The 17,590-nt window shown below is 36.1% G+C and overlaps 2 protein-coding genes across 2 annotated transcripts; both read right to left on the bottom strand.

The window, feature by feature from the left end:
- Nucleotides 1-5,392: 5,392 nt before the first annotated feature.
- Nucleotides 5,393-6,850, bottom strand: LOC121980095 (zinc finger MYM-type protein 1-like). Its single transcript, XM_042532062.1, has one exon. The coding sequence runs from the start codon at nt 6,848-6,850 to the stop codon at nt 5,393-5,395; it is 1,458 nt and encodes a 485-aa protein (XP_042387996.1).
- A 21-nt stretch (nt 6,851-6,871) lies between these two features.
- Nucleotides 6,872-7,837, bottom strand: LOC121980094 (zinc finger MYM-type protein 1-like). Its single transcript, XM_042532061.1, has one exon. The coding sequence runs from the start codon at nt 7,835-7,837 to the stop codon at nt 6,872-6,874; it is 966 nt and encodes a 321-aa protein (XP_042387995.1).
- Nucleotides 7,838-17,590: the final 9,753 nt, after the last annotated feature.

Raw genomic sequence — 17,590 nt, 5'->3', positions numbered from 1 at the left:
TAGCTTCACTCACTAGGATTTCTCTTCTGCCTGGCTTCCAGTCAAGTATCCAGTCAACCTTGACATACTTGACTCTCCTTCACAATCTCCCCACATGAACAATTGTACCTGCAATGTTCATGTGTTGTCTACAAGTATTGTCAAACATCGAAACCAAATCATCAAGACTCGAGCTTGACTCACTTCAATCCCAATCAAACAGGTCCTTGACATAGGGAATATTGCATCAACACAAAAGACACACATGCACTTATACAAATACTTCTATATTTACTCACGCACCTCCTTGCTGCAGTCAACAACGTGGATCTCGAGTCACCGGGCGTGCGCCCTGCTCGCTTGGAATCATCGCCGGTCGGCCCACTGGGGATCATGTTATTTCTCCTCGAACGGAGTTGCTCCTGTTCTCCTCCTCTCGAACTAAAGGTTTGCTCCGTTCGGCAGAGGCTCGGGCAGGACCTTGATCGTCCCCTCTCTGAGATTGATGATGGCGTGGCACGATCGTCATCCTTTCTTCGTCCCTTCACCTGGCTGATTAGCGCCTGTGTCGCCGATCAGGAGATGGTGGTTGATGACGACGTTCTCCCTGGGGTGGCCGACTATCTACCGACGTTAGGTCGTAGCAATCCCTGCTGTTGTGTGTTAGTGACCGGTGGATAGAGCAAAATATTGGCGTCCACTCCTTGCTTTTTGCAACCTTTGGGTGACCGACTGCCACATGTTGCACGACATGCGTTATGGGCTCGTGATTTGGCTGTGATCCCCTTGATTGGGGGCTCTTGGGTGGCTAATGGTTGTTTGGCGGTCGCCTCTCAGGCATTGTTGCAGCTTTGATCAGCGCCTCCCTTCTTCTGGCCGCTTGGGCTTCCTCCAGGTTTATGTATTCTGTTGCCTTCCTTTACAAGTAGTCGAAGTCCCTCAGCAGCTTCCGAATGAGCAATCGAAAAAACTCCCCTCAATGAGCCTTTGGGTGAAGGCGTTTACCAATACATCTGAGGAGACCGCTGGGATATCCATGGTCACCTGATTAAAGCGCTGGATGTAGGGTCTCAATGCCTCTCTGGGCCCTTGCTTCAATGAAAACAAGTTTACGCTTGTCTTCTGGTGGCGTCATCTGCGGAAGACCCCCAGTTTTTGTCCACTCGACCCTGTTCCTCTGATGGGGTCTTGAACAACGCTCGGTGAAAGGGAATAGGTGCATTGGGCGCTTCCTCATATGTGCCAACCGGCTTCTTGCTATTACCCTGAGCGGATACTCGATCCGCTCGGTCACCCTGTTCGGCTCGTCGACCGGCGGCTGATGTTGTGGATTCCTGCGCTTGGCGTTCGACAAGCGCCTGCTGTTGCTGTTGATCGACTATCTTCGTCGCTCGGATTTGTATTAGAATATCGAGCACATCTTATGTCAGCGTCATCGTTGTGAATCGTCTAGCATTTTCATTTTCTTGTTCGGATGCAAATTGTGTTCCCATAGACAACGCCAAAATGATCCCGTCTGAAAGCGAAAAGCTAAAAAGCTAGGGAAGTGGTGGCTTCGCTGACCGGCTGTGGACCTCGCTCCGCTTTGGAACACAAACAATGTCAGTGCCGAACCAGGGAAAGGGTCCCGACGTTAGTCCTCCGACGCTCAAGTCAGTCACCGGAAAATGTGGAGAAGCATAGCAACAATAGCATTATGTGCAAACAGTAGATAACACATACTTCCGCAGGTGATGGACCCCCCTTCATATAGAGCTTTGGTAAGCAATGTGGGTGCTTCTCAAGGCATGGGCACGCTCTCTCATGTATCCCATGAAAGGGTTTTATCAGGAAAATACCTCTGACATCCTACTTTAATAGTGCATGCATATCCCTGATGCGACATTAGAAGCTTCTGTCATATGATCCGCCTCTCGACCATGCCACGTGTTAGTGACACTATCTCCCAAAAGGATGTCGAGAGATACTACAGTGATCCCGTTGTTTGGCCAAGCGGAATAGCTACTCGACCGGAACTCCACTCCGTCCATGGCTAGATTCCGTTGCTTGGCCGAGCGGGGTAGCCGCTCGGTCGAGCGAGGTAGCCGCTTGGTCGGAACTCCTCCGCTCTATCGGCCTCCGTGGTTCTTCTAGCGGTGACCGTGCATTAACATATCTTCCCTTATTTAGACTAACTATGCGGTATCCTCAGCATCCTGCTACTTCGTATTGAACGTCGGTTATCTTGCGTATCATCCCGATCCGAAAATGGGGGCATGCTCGGACCCGTCTCCTGCCGATCGAGGTCTGACCGCCCGACCAACCATTATAATTATCCTCCGTTCGACTCTTTAACACCCGGATATTGACCCTCTAAATTTTGACATCCACCCTGACAATTAATCCCGTGTAAGAAATGTCTCCCTCGACTTCGTATTTTAATCGCACATACATATCAATCTTGTTATATTGGTATTAGAGCATTAACAGATTTGATATGCATGTTTGTTTGCCTTTTTTTTTTTCCTGCAACCATGTTTTGCAAAATTTATGCATGTTGAATCGTGATATTAATATTGAAAAAGGATGATAAACTGTAAACATGTCTGTTTAATGTTCCCAAAAAAAAAACCATTGCTCCATTGCGATCTGCCATTAACACTGGGCGCAGTCGCGATCAGGCCCCGTCTTTGTGCTCCTGAAGTCGGGGAATGCATCACGGCAGAGGGGCGCTGGCAGAAGAGTAGCGTCGCGCCGGGTTCTCTCCGTCGTCGGACTATCACAGGTAGAGCTAGTGATCGGCTTTTGGGGCCGGAGAGCGCTGGCGACCGTGTCAGGAGACCGGCGATGAGCAGCCGCGACAGCTGGCGCATTCGTCATGGCAGAGGCGTGCGGCGTGTGGAGAGGATCGTGTGACTGCGTGGGTGACGGTGGTTCGAAAAAAAAACTCGAAGCTTTAGGTTTCGTGTTGATAGTAAAAGCAAGAAATAAAAAAACTTGTTTTGCATGCAGATAAAACGTTATTTTTATTATTTCCATGCTTCTGTTTAAATTCTGGCCTGTTTAGTTTTTTTTTTTTAAACCAATTTAGTTGGACTGATTTAATCTATCAGTGAAGTAGAGAAAAATTTCCAATCACAACTTAAATTTTGCATGTAATCTCCACTCATAAAAAATTTTGTTTTCATTCCCTGCATGTAAAGTTTTATTTGTTTCAACTCCCTCATACAAATATTGTGACCTAATTGCCCCTCAGATTTTTTAGGTACAAAAGGTCCAAAAATAAGTATAATTCCTCTTAAATTCAGTACTTTACATTAGAATTGAGTATATTTTCTATTAAATTGAGTATATTTTTTTTCCTGTTTTAATATAATTCCTCCTAAATTCAGCACCATGTAAAAAGAAAATCTAGTATATTTTCTATCCAATTAAGTATCATTTAAATAAAATCTAGTATATTTTCTATCCAATTGAGTATCATTTAAAGAAAATCTAGTATATTCGAGTATATTTTCTATTAAAATTGCTCTTCATATTTTTTAAGTATAAATAGTCTAAAAATGAGTATAATTCCTATTAAATTCAGCATTTTAAACTAGAATCGAGTATATTTTTTTATTAAATTGAGTATGACTTTTTCCTATTTAATATAATTCCTCCTAAATTCAGTACCATTTGAAAAAAATCTAGTATATTTTTTATCCAATTGAGTATCATTTAAAGAAAATCTAGTATATTTTCCATCCAATTAAGTACTATTTAAAAAAATCTAGTATATTTTCCATCCAATTGATGTGGAAAAAGAATCGTACTCAATTTGATAGAAAATATACTAGATTCTAGTTTAATGTACCGAATTTAAGAGGATTTATACTCATTTTTGGACTTTTTATACTTAAAATATCAGGGGCAATTAAGTAAGTATATTAGACTAGGGAGTGAAAACAAAGAATTTTTCGAATGGGGAGTGCATGCAAAGTTGTGTTTGCCAATGGAGACTGCATGTAAATTTTCCCTTAATCTATATCTGATTTACTAAGAGGGGTATTCAATGTTTAATTAAATAATTTTTATAAATTTTAAAAATTTAATGTATTCAACTTAGATTTTTATAAATTCTATAAAAATCTAGTGATATTCAAATTAAATTTTTATAAATTTTTTTTAAAAAAATGATATTCAAATTTACTTTTTAAAATTTTATGAAAATTTTTTGATATCTAAATTTTCAATAGATTTTCATAAATTCTTTTATAATTCCTTATATATAAATTTTAACCAATAAAAACTCTTCAACAATTTTAAAAATAAAATAAAAAATCTTCTCCTCAATTTTGAAATTTCTATATACTACAAATCATTTTAATTTTTTATGAATAAATCAATTTTTTTTTCCCGCTGCTCGATTTTATTATTTCTATAAATCTTAAAGGATCGATAATCATCCATTCTCCATGTGAGATAATTCTGCGATATGAAGATGAGCGAGGTTGTGGGGACAGTGGGATGAACGACTCCGGCGCAGGCACCGTGGCCGGAGGGGCTGCTGCAGGCCTTCTTCATGGCAGCGAAGGGGGCGTGGGTGATTCGACTCATGGCGCGGTTGGTGCACCAGGCGGTTTCGGCGCTGAGGGCGGAGCGAGGGGCAAGGTTCGACGAACAGTTCATGGAGGACGTGGCAATGGATAGGGTGAGGCGGGCGATGCTGACGAACGTGAGAGAGGTGGTGGCACTGAGGTTTGCAGAGCCAATAAATGAACATCATAATCCTATTTATATATAAACAAACTGTAAGCAAAGATTCAGAGATGCACATTAGGAGCGAGCAACAAGATTTACAACAACATTTCATGACCAGATCGTCTTCTTCTTTTTTTTCTAATCATAGACCATAAGACAAGAGTGAATTAGTTGGTAAGAAACAAAGTCATATTATTTGTTGGAGCTGTGTTGCTGTAATCATGCTTAATACATACAAAATCTTGTGTCCTTTTTACTTGAAAATAAAAACCCCCATGACTGTTCCAACAACAATGTCTTGCGCTATGCCCAACAAATGCGTTTTGCTTTGATTTCAAATTATGAAATATTTTAAGCTACAATCACATGAAATTACTAGTAACATAAAGAGGAACTGAGTCCGGTTTGAGACGTTAAGGCAGAGTTTACTTGGGTTGAAAATTATGATGCTTTAACATTCATCTATATTTTCATGTCACTTGTATGTTGCTGCAAAGCTACACTTCTTACCTATCAAGTTCGCCTTCGAAAAGTACTGAGTGACACATTTTATCTCAAGAACAACCAGAGACGGATCCAGGAATTAGAGTTGGGCTGGGCTTGAATTTAATATAACAAATTATATATTATTATTAAAAAAGAGAATAAATTATAGATATATAACCAAAAAAAAGTCATTACATTATACTGTTCAAAATTGTGCCCTACGAGATTTTGAAACATAAAATTCATCTATAATAGAATCTACATCTATATCTTTAGCTAAATCTCGTTCAATATAGAGTGTTAAACAATCTTCAAGAAAATCATCCTCCATTTTATTGTGAAATGCCGTCTTCACATGCTTCATTGCTGAAAATGCTCGCTCAGTAGTGGCGGTAGAAACAGGTAACGTCAAAATCAGATGAATCAATCTAGTCAACATAATGTAAACCTTTGACCGTCCACTCTCAGTCAATTGCTGACACAACTCAACAAGTGTTGAAACCTTCAAATTTTGCACTACATCAAGTTTATAATGTACCAATTCATACTCCAAAGCAACGATGTCTTGACTTGTGAAATCTTCAGGATAAAACTTCTTTGCAAGTTTGCAAATATCATCACTGTTGAATGAGTCAAATGAATTTTTAGGATCTAAAGTTGTACTAAGAGAAAGTAGTTCCATCGATGACTCATTGAACCGAGTATTTAACTCCATCAAGATGGAATCTATTGCTACATTAAAAACATCAAAGTGGTAATGATGCTCAACTGTAGTTTGCTGACGAGAACGACCGATCTTATATTGGCAATCAAGGTCAGGCACATCAATTTCATTTCTCGAACAAAAAACTTTCACTTCATGAAGAAATTCTTCCCAACCGCATTCTCTAAGTTCTTGAAGGATAGTTTTGGCAGTAGAGACAAATGTAATAGCAGTCAAAATATCTTGAGATTTTCTTTGAAGAATTTGACAAAGATTATCTGTTGTTCTCATAATTTTATGCATTAAGTGCAAAATGAACACAAATTCAAAGCTTGCCATGTTTCTGTAAATTCCCCGAACTTCAGCCTTAGCTCTTGCATTTGGAGAATAGTCACTAAGAACTTCAAAAACTTTGCAAGTTGCAACGTACATACCTATTAAGCTTTTTACTGAGTCATAGTGAGAACTCCAACGAGTAGCTCCTGCCCGTTGCAAATTACCAATCTGATTGGCCCCACTTCCGGAATCACGTTCTCCAATTGCCAACATATGTTCAATTTCATTTCTTTGTGCAGTACGTAACTCAGCAATACGCTTAGTAGAAGAAGTGACAATATTGACAATATTATCCAAATGAGAAAAGAATTCCCAAATAACGCTGACATCTTTGGCTGCAGAAACCAATGTTAGTTGTAGTCGATGAGCAAAGCAGTGGATATAATATGCATAAGGACAATCTCTGAGAAATAATGCCTGAAGTCCATTCCATGCCCCACGCATATTGCTAGCACCATCATATCCTTGACCTCTAATTTTCTTAACTTGTAAGTCATAATGTATAAGAACATCTGATATTTCATTTTTCAGATTCAATGAGGTAGTGTCACTAACACTTTTGATGGCAAAAAATCTTTCTGTCAAAATCCCATGATTATTCACAAACCTCAAGATAATGGCCATTTGCTCCCGTTTAGATATATCTTATGCTTCATCAACAAGAATACAAAAGATTTTATCTCCAACTTCTTTACGAATCATCTGTCGTATTCTATTGGTCATAATATGTAAAATCTCTTTCTGAATATCTGGAGCAATATATTGAGCATTTTTTGGAGCATTTTCTAGTACAACTTCATTAATTTCTGTACTCATTTTTGCAAAAGCCTTCACCAATTCAAGAAAATTTCCACGATTAGATGAAGATAGAGATTCATCGTTGCCTCTAAAGGCACAACCTTGAAGTGCTAGCCAGCGAACTGTGACAATTGAGGTCCTCAAACGCAAACGATTTTTCTCCTTTTCCTCTTTAGCTTGAACATGAATCACATTATCGATATGTTGAGAGGGTCTCATCAAATTTTCAGCCATTCTCTCACACATAGTATGAGGCGAAGAAGCCACAGAACCAATATGAGCAAGAAATGCACATGTTTTTCCTTGATTTACTCTTTTCCAATTGTCAAATCCTTCATTGACCAGTGCTGAGATATTAGATGAATTAATATCATTCAGAAAAAGAAAACAATAAAAACAATATGTCTTATTTGTTAAAGGCGAATATTCCAACCAATGAAATTTCTGGAACCATTTTTTCTGAAATCGACGATTTTGACTTCCAAATTTTGTAGCCGGATACTCCAACATATCTGGTTGATAAGGCCCCATCTTTAGATATGAACGTCTTATCTCATCTCGTACATTAACATGATATTCACATATTTGTTTTCTTTCCCCCGGATCTCGTACAATACAAGTAGAGGATGACTGATAATCTTCATTAGGAGAAGAAATAGAAGGGATTTGAACACTAGGAATGAGAAGATTCTCACTAAATTGATGTTCCATTGTAGTAGGAATTGAAGTGCTTTCACTAGTTTCACGATCTCTCTTTTTAAAGAAAGAGGATATTAATGTCTTTCCTTTCTTTGTAGCAGATTGATGTTCCATTTGAGATAGTTTAATTATATCCCCTAAATAAATAATCAAATAAATAAACAATTAATGACTCAAAGAATTATGTGAGGAACTAGTTTAAGATAAAATATAAATTATTAATCTTATTCTAAAAATAAAATCTTAAAAAGTTAAAGTCAAATTAAGGGTACACGGTACTAATCAGTAAAATCATTACTTTACTAAATTACCAAAGTATATTTACTCTATTGTCTATTGATTACCATTTACCAAAGTAAGTCAAGCAAGTTAACAACTCAAGTAGTGACAAAATCACCGCTTTAGAAAAACTAAGGCGGCAGTGACGCAACGTGCAAAGCAAATAAGCAATGCTTTGGCAATTGGCAATGAAGCCACAATGTTAGCTGCTCAATGGCGGCCACGACAACAGAAGTCGGGAGGCAATTGCAAATAAGTTATCGCAGGAAAGAGAAAAGAAAATATTAGGGATTTAGGGTTAGGGTTACCTGTCCAATTGTCCAACTTTCGTCCTCGAAGTCGGAGAGATCAGAGATACACATATGCTGCCAGGCCTGGTGCAACGGTGTCGTCGTGCCGATTTAGTGGAGTCACTCCACGTCTCCACGGTTGGATGCCGAGCACCGCCTTCAAGTTTGCTGTATCGTCAAACGGCGCAGTGTTGGAAATCAAGAGGTGTCTGTCGAGAGAAAACGGCAAAATTGAAAATTAAACATTTCACTTATTTTTATTTTTTTGGGCTGATAGGGCTGGGCTATAGCCCAGTATAGCCCTTGAATACATCCGTCTATGAGAACAACAATGAATAAATGTCAATACATAGAGAGATATAATAGCAAATCGAATGTAAAGCAATGTTCATGAAACTTATAGAATTTTTCTTTCCCGTAAATCCACAAGTTTCTATGAAAAAATTTACAAATGTATGTAAAAATCTTACAAAAAAAAGTCTATAGAACTCCATGAAATTCTTTTCATAACTATGAGAGATTTTATAAGAGTTAATAAAAATCTATTAACTCCACAAAAATCTATTATTAAAAAAAAATCAATAAAAGCTATTCAGTCTCTTAATTGAATACACCCCCCTAAATCAGACCAACTAAGTTGATTTAACAAGACTAAATTTAGTTCAATCAGACCCCGATCTAGTTCAAACTATTAGTTAGTTTAACTAAATCAATTAAATCCAAATCAGGACCCATTATGGACCAATTTGATTTATTAGACTGAATCTTTCTAGACTTGATCAAATGGGCCAAATTTGATCAAAAATAGATCAGATTGCCTAATATGTCATTTAATTTATAAGTCATGTAATAATTTCTATCATTATATATCACAATAAACATAATTATTTTATGAAAAGTTATGTTATGTGTTAACAAATTTAATTTAATAATCAGTTCATATTTAACTTAATGATTAGTTCATTTCATGATTAATTCATATTTATTTTAATAATTAATTTATTTCATAATTAGTTTATTTGTTGGGATGTATGTAATAGAATTAATCATTATTTATTTGATTGAATCATACGAATGATGAGTAAAAATGTAATTATCACTTAATTTTGTAAACCAACTCAGATTAACATTGAGTCAATCTTAAATTGCATGCATATGAATTACACTGAATTATTAAATAATGTGTTTATTTATGTTAAATCATGGGAACTAAACATCATAGTTGAATTCAATAAGGGAGAAAACTTAATAAAGATAACTACAAAATCTGACGCCTCAAAATATAATATATTCTTGAGGAACAAGAAGTTCTAGAGAATGTTCATCAGTTTATAGAAGAACCTGCAGATGGTTCTACGACACAATATAAAGTCTGGGAACTAAACATCATAGTTGAATTCAATAAGGGAGAAAACTTAATAAAGATAACTACAAAATCTGACGCCTCAAGATATAATATATTCTTGAGGAACAAGAAATTCTAGAGAATGTTCATCAGTTTATAGAAGAACCTGCAGATGGTTGTACGACACAATATAAACGTGATCTTGATGCCTCAACTATGAGTATATTGATTAGTTCAATGATAAATGATCTCAACTATGAGTATAAGTCATTTCCATTAACTCATCTTATCTAAGTAGCCCTTAGATAAAGTACAATGGAGTTTGTTTAAGCAAACTTCGTCAGCTGACAATATAGTTTGATAACTACAAAAAGTGCTTAAATGTTACCATGACCAAACATTTGAGGGAAATAGCTAATATGATTCAAGAGCTAAAATTGTTGATCATGAGTTCACTGCTAAACAACAGGTTTAAGCAGTAATTCGTTCCCTTCCTGATTTTTGGAAAATGATGAAACAGAATCTTACATACAGTGAGAGTATCAAGACTTTCATTGATATCTCACGCCATGTTAAACTTAAGACGGAGAGAACAGAATCTGCAAGGATTCTGAACAAGTTTTTATAGCTAAAGGTTTTATTCGAGCATCTGGATCCAAGAATAAAAGGAATTGATTCCATAAGAAAAAGGAAAAGGGAAAAGAAATTGATAGTGTTCTTGGACAAGGTATAATCAAGACGAAAGGGAAAACAGTAAGAAAAGAAACCTAAAAGCAAACTGACTTGCTATAACTGTGGTAAGAAGGACCACTTTGCTCGAAATTGTACTGAGCCAAAATAAGTAGATTCATGTTTAACTTCTTTTCATGAGCATTATGTTGCTAGTTCAGTATTGTTAGTTGATTTTTATCCTTTGTGAATTATAGATTCAGGAGCAATGAATCATGTAGCTCATGATCGAGCTATATACGTGGAATAATGTCGGATGTCAGCTGGTAACAAATGAATATATGTGGAAAACAACGCAAGAATTGAAGTCAAAGGAGTTGACACTTACAAACTCAACTTATGTGGTAAACTTATCTTGTTTCTATATGATGCCCTTTATGCTCCTAAGATTCGAGCGAATCTGGTTTCCATTACTAGTTTTCCTAATTTGAGTTATTGTATAATTTTTTTTAATTAATGTGTTGAACTTCAAATTAACTCTGTGTTAATTGGGTGTGGTTATGTAACAAATAGTTTCATGGTTCTTAATGTTGAACCAGATATTAATTATGGTATTAATAATTATTTTTCAAACATTGCTCTTACTAGTTATACTAATATTAATGATAAAGTTTGTCATGCTAGACTAGAACATATTAGACAAAAACGAATAAATAGATTAGCTAAAGATGGTCTATTAGGCGCTCATACTAAGATTGACTTGTCTATATATGAGCATTGTTTTGCTGGAAAAGCAACTAGGAAACCATTTGATAAGACTATTAGAGTTGAATCACCATTGCAATTAATTCATTCGGATATTTATAGTCCGATGAATATGAAGGCTAGAAAGGAGGTTCCTATTTCATTATATTTATTGATGATTTCACACGTTATGATTATGTGTATTTGATTTCTTATAAATTTGAAACATTAGATTGTTTCAAACATTATCTAAACGAAATTAAAAATCAATTAGAACGTAAGGTTAAAACTTTACACATTAACCATGGGATGAATATTTGTTTGATCAGTTCAAGACAATTTATAATAAGAAAGAGATTATTAGACAATCAACTATCCCTGGAACTCCACAGCAAAATAGGATTGCTGAAAAAAGAAATCAAACTTTTGTTGATATGGTTAGATATATGATGGCTTAAATTAATTTGTCAATTTCCTATTAGAGAGATGCGTTATTAGCTGCTAGTGGTGCAATCGACCTCCAAGATTTTAATGTCTGACAAATATGTTTAATGGAGCTTAATAAAAGGAAGTCCTAATCACGGCTAGGCAAGGGTGAGAAATCAACCAAGAGTTGCGGTTAGGCAAGGAAAATCTTGATAGATCGTGGAAGCTAAGTAGAAAGATTTGATAGGTCTAGAGGGCCCGATATCAAATTCCTGGTGGGTTGATCCAATGCTAAGTCTTGATGAGTGAAGCAAGTGGAGAAAACTCTAGGGGGTGGTAACATTAGGTCCTGGTGAGTGAAATCAGGTGGAGAAACCCTAAAGGGAGATAACTCTAGGTAACGAGAAGCCTTAGAGTAGTGAACTTCAAGCAAGGTTGATCGCGTGATCGACCAGACCAGGAAATTTGGTAAATCTAAGTTTAGTTTTACCATAGTATTCTATATTACTATTATTGCAGCTAGCTAATGTAGTATTACAGGAAAAGTCTTAGTGGATTAGACGATCAGACACTGAGTAAAGAAAGTTCAAACAGGTCTGGAGGACAAAATGTTTGGCAGGTAAATTGAAGAATGCAACTGGAGAGGAGCGACGGTAAGGTCGTGTTCCAGAAGGGAACAAATCCTAGGTCGCTGATCCAACTGAAAATACCGAGAAAGTTTCCAAATTGAGATCAAGATAGTTCTACTGTTAAATATTATTCATGCATCTTACTACTCATGCATTATATTGTGCTAACCTTTGTTTTGTAGGAACATATTTTGTTTAACTCTGTTTTGCAAGAAATGACATGATCGGTCGACCAAACCAAGAGATCGGTCGATTGAACCAGATCGACTCAAACCAGAGATCAAACTAGAGCAGAACAACCCAGAGTCCGATCAAAGCCTGATTGGTCGATCGAACCTTAATGATATGGAACTGAGCATAGATTAGATCAAGCCGAAGCAAAGAAGGAAGTCAAGCTGATCGGTCGACCAAACCTGAGAATCGATCTACCGAACGACCACCTCATTAATGATAAATTAAGTATGAATCTCGTTGAATAGGGAAAGTTCACTGTTCGATCAACCAAACAAGGTGATCAATCAACTAAACCATTAAAGCTCATAAATACGCAAGGATCGGATCTCAACAAAGAAAGAAAGCACAAGGTTCAATCGACCGAATGGATCAGTCAACCGATGAGTTTATCAGTCGACCAAACCATGCTTATAAGGGAAGCTCGAGGTCCGAGGCAGCAACGAAATTTTTTGTTCATCTCTGTGCAAAGTCTCTATTCGTACTACTACTCTACAACGCATCTTGAAGCAAGCTACTACTCCAATAAAGTGACGACAATCCTCATCGCTTCTTATTGATTCAGTATATATTTATTTAGCTTGCTTTGTATTTAGTTTCAAGTAAGATAGTACGTTGTTACTATCTTACATATTTCATTATACGAATTGCTTTTTCATTATAGTGATTTACCCAACAGTGCGATCAAAAATCGCGGATCTTGGAATAAGAGTCGACATAGACTCTGAACCAAGTAACCACCTGAGTATTCTGTATTGTTTTTCTACTTCTACTTTGATAATCGTTTTATGAATCAATACGAAAAGAAAGAGTTTTAAAGGAGCGATATTCTCCCTCCCCCCTCTCTCTATCGCTCTTTTTCGATCCTTCAATTGCAACCTATATACTTAACCGAATGTCTTCTAAACCTATTCTATCACTCCATATGAATGTTAGACATGCAGAAAATCATATTTGAATAATCTGAGACATTGGGGGTTAGTTGCTTATATTCATAATAAAACTCACAAATATAGAAAATTAGGACCTAGGGAAAGAAGTGTATCTTTATAAGGTATTCTGATACTTCTAAGAGTTATAAATTTATCGATGAGTAACAAGATGAAACTATCTCTAAAATATAGTCAAGAGATCCTACTTTTCTCGAAACTAAGTTCCTAACAAGAGGTAAAATTGATAAGACAATTCCTTTATTTGCAATAGAAAAAAAGGATAATGTTCCTTTATCAACAAATTAGGTATCACAAGAGATGCCTAAATCTAGTCAACCCATTGGGAGTAATTATCAATTAATGAGATGATTTCTCAACAATTCAACCTACGTAGAAGTAGTTGTAAGATTATTCCTCGCAGAATGTTTGATATTGAGAATGAGACATTAATAATTCTCCCAATTATGATGAGGAAACTTGAACAATTGAGGAAGCAATGAGATGCTCAGTTAGAGAAAAATGAAAAATTACAATGGATGAAGAAATAAAGTCTATGAGAAAAAATCAAGTTTAGAATTTTATCGATCTTCCTCCGAGTCAAATGGCTATTGGGAATAAATAAATTCTCAAAATAAAGAGGAAAATAGATGGATCAATTAATCGATATAAAGCTTGACTGATTGCAAAAGGATATACTCAAATAGAGGGTATTAATTCTGAAAAGACATTTTATTCTATTATAAAATTTATGTTAATACGTGCCATCTTAACTATAATAGCACTAGGGATGGCAATTTTCCCCGCGGGTTTGGGGCCCCGCGGGTTAAACCTGAAATGGGGATGGGGATCCCCGATTTTTCGGGGATGGGGCGGGTTCGGGGCGGGTATGGGAATACTATCCCCATCCCCAACCCGCCCCGAATATTATTATTATTATTAATATTAATAAATAATAATATGATTTTTTTTTAAAAAAATATTAATAATAGTGTTAATATTAATATTAAAATTTTTGAAAATATTATTATTAATAATATTATTAATATTGATATTAATATTAATATTATCATTAATAATAATTATTAAATAATAATAATAATATAAATTAAAATTGGGAATGGGACGGGGATGGGGGCGGGGATGGGGATTTGATCCTCGTGGGTTCGGGTTCGGGGAATCCTCGAACTCGAAAAAATGAGAATGGGGTGGGGATGAGAATGACAAACCCGCCCCCGCCCCGCCCCATTGTCATCCCTAAATAGCACATTATAACCAAGAATTACATAAGATAGATGTAAAAATGACTTTCTTTAATAGTAATCTTGACGAGAAAATTTATATAGCGCAGGCAAAATGTTATATTGTTACAAGCCAAGAGAATAAAATATGTATACTTAAAAAGTCTATATATAGGTTAAAGCAAGCGTCAAGACAATGAAACATAAGATTTAATGAAATCATTTTATCTTATGTTTTCTAAATAATCAATGAAGATCATTGTGTTTACTTAAGAAATAAGAAAGAAAAGTTGAGCATATTATCATTATAGGTTGATGATATGCTAATAGATAGAAATGACATAAAGTTTGTGATAAAAGTAAAATCATGAGTTTCATCACAATTTGACATAATAGATAAGGGAGAAGCATAGTATATCTTAAGAGTAAAGATTATTATCGATCAAAAAGATTTTTGAGTGTCTCAAGTGACCTATATCACTAAGATACTACAACATTTCAATATGTCATATTGCAACTGTAAGTACCCCGGATAAATTTTGATGTAATCAACCGGGTTAAGTTAGGTCATATGGTGTTTTGATCCTTGTGTCTAAGTGCGCAGAAACTTCGGAACACAAAAAGTCGAGCGGAAGACACAACAGATGAGAAGGATGACACGGGAATCGAGTCGAGCGGCTCGGTGCATCCCAAGAACGAGAAACTACAGAAGAGTACACCGGTGGAGCAAGAAGGAAGCACACAATATTTCCTAGGGATGAGAAGCCGAAGCAAAAGACTGCTCGAGAAGAAAGCTGGAGTTGGGTTCAGATAAACTCAACTCTGGAAGGCCAGAGAATCACCCAAGCGGCCGAAAAAGAAACCAACGACTATAGAAGGTGCCGGGCAGTCAGCCCGAGGCTGACTAATCCGAGTGCCCGAACTAGATGGTCCAGGCGCCCAAACCACCAAGGCGTCTAGTTGCAATGTCGTTGATGTTGATCACCTTCAGGTCTATGTCAGCAACCGTCCGAGAACCCGAACATGGTCCAGACGCTTGGACATGAAAAATTCAATCTCGAAGCCATTGCGTGGAGATAAAGTTTGTCTCACTAGAGGCGCCCGGAGAGGGTCCAGGCGCCCAGAGTTGCCACGTCAGCAAACAACTAGTTTCGACCAGTGAGCTATAAATAGAGCCCTAGTCATCTTCATTCTGGACAATACACTTGTATTCATCTACAAATTCTGTTAATTATTTTTGTGCTTTCAACGACTGTAAGAAATTACTCTGCCGACGATGAAAGGAGAATCTTAGTGAGCTTTATCTACCTTGGATTAACAATCTCCCTGATTGTAACTAAGTAAAATTTTATTTGTCTCTTACTTTTTTTATCTTATTTATTTTATTTAAACTAACAGTGTGACTTTGCTAAGAACGATAGCAAAAGAAAATGTTAAATTTCAGTATAGGACAATTCACCCCCCTCTTACCGATCACACTGGGACCAACAACAACATAAACAAATACTATAGTGAGAAGTACTGTTCTGAGTAAAAAGTATGTATCCTAAAACTCCTGAAGAAATAGCCGAAATGAAAAAAAAAATTATATGCCAATGTCATTAGTAGTTTAATGTGCACTATGTTGTGTACTCATCTTAATATAAGTTATGTTGTTGGCTTAACTACCCATCTCCAATCCAACCCAGGATTGAGATATTGGAAAGCGGTGAAAAGAATATTCAGATATTTCAAAAGGACAACATATTATTGTCTCTGTTTTCAAAAGAATCTTAGATGAACCTGAAGGGTTACACAGATGCAGATTGAGCAAGAGACATTGATGATAGAAAATCCACATCTAGTTATATCTTCTTACTGAATGGCGACATCATCTCATGGAACAGCAAGAAGCAGACTTGTGTAGCCTTGTCCACACTAAAAGCTAAGTATATGGCTTGTGTAGTGACTATGCAAAAAGCTGTCTTGTTGAAAAAATTCCTAAAGCATCTAAGGGTTGCTGAGGACAATGGGAGTCCTATTATAGTATACTATGATAATCAAGCTACTATAGTCTTTTCCAAAGATCCCAAATATCACATCAAAGACGAGCATATAGAAATTAAGTATAATTTTATAAGAGATATTATTGACAAAAAAAGATAATTCTTGAGTATATTCCTACATATGTTATGCTTGCAGATCTTTTTATTAAGTCATTGACTAAAGAGACATTTCAAGAATATATGAAGTCTTTATAATATCGTAAGACCTTTGAGATTATAAATTAATCTCAATTTTACACTAAGTAACTATTTAGCTGTTACTTGAAGTTCTAATCAATGTCTACTACTTTAGCAAACATCCTATGACTATGAATGATTCGAATGGAACATAACTAAGAAAACGACTGATTAGAATGAATAGATTATAACTAAAAAGGAAGATTTAGATAAATTTATATCTTTGACATTTATTCACGAATCGACCAATTACATTTTTTTGTTAAGTGCATAAAATGTAATTATGAATAATTGTATTAATTGGAGATATGGAACATACTCTAAACATAATTGTCGTTATGAAGGATTAGAGATGTTCATACTGATGTAAATGATTTAATCTAGAGTAAAGGCAAGATATAGATGTCCCTGATTCATTTGGAAGAGCGACCAAGTAAAGTACAATAATTTTATTAGCATTGATCGCTCAGAGAGCGACTATGCAAGGTGTAACAATATTCTTAACATCAATCACTCAGTATACTTGTCGCACGAACAATTTTCCCTAATATATGAAATGGATGTTCTTATATAATCTTTGTGACTTGATTCTTATATAGTAGTGACTTGATTCTTGTGTAGTCTTTGTAACTTGATTCTTGTATAGTTGTGGCTTGATTTTTGTGTAGTCTTTGTGACTTAATTCTTGTGTAGTCTTTGTAACTTAATTCTATTTAATCTTTGTGACTAATTCTTGGTAACTTGACTTGGATGAATAGGAGATATTGGTACTGAAAACGTGCAAATGTGAGATTACCCATGATACACACATTGGCCACATTTAATTAGGGCAAATTATCATACTACCCCTGGTGGATTCCTA

The sequence above is a fragment of the Zingiber officinale genome, chromosome 5A (genome assembly GCF_018446385.1).
Source record: "Zingiber officinale cultivar Zhangliang chromosome 5A, Zo_v1.1, whole genome shotgun sequence".
In the NCBI taxonomy this organism is placed as follows: Eukaryota; Viridiplantae; Streptophyta; class Magnoliopsida; order Zingiberales; family Zingiberaceae; genus Zingiber; species Zingiber officinale.
This window is presented reverse-complemented; position numbering and strand designations above follow the sequence as displayed.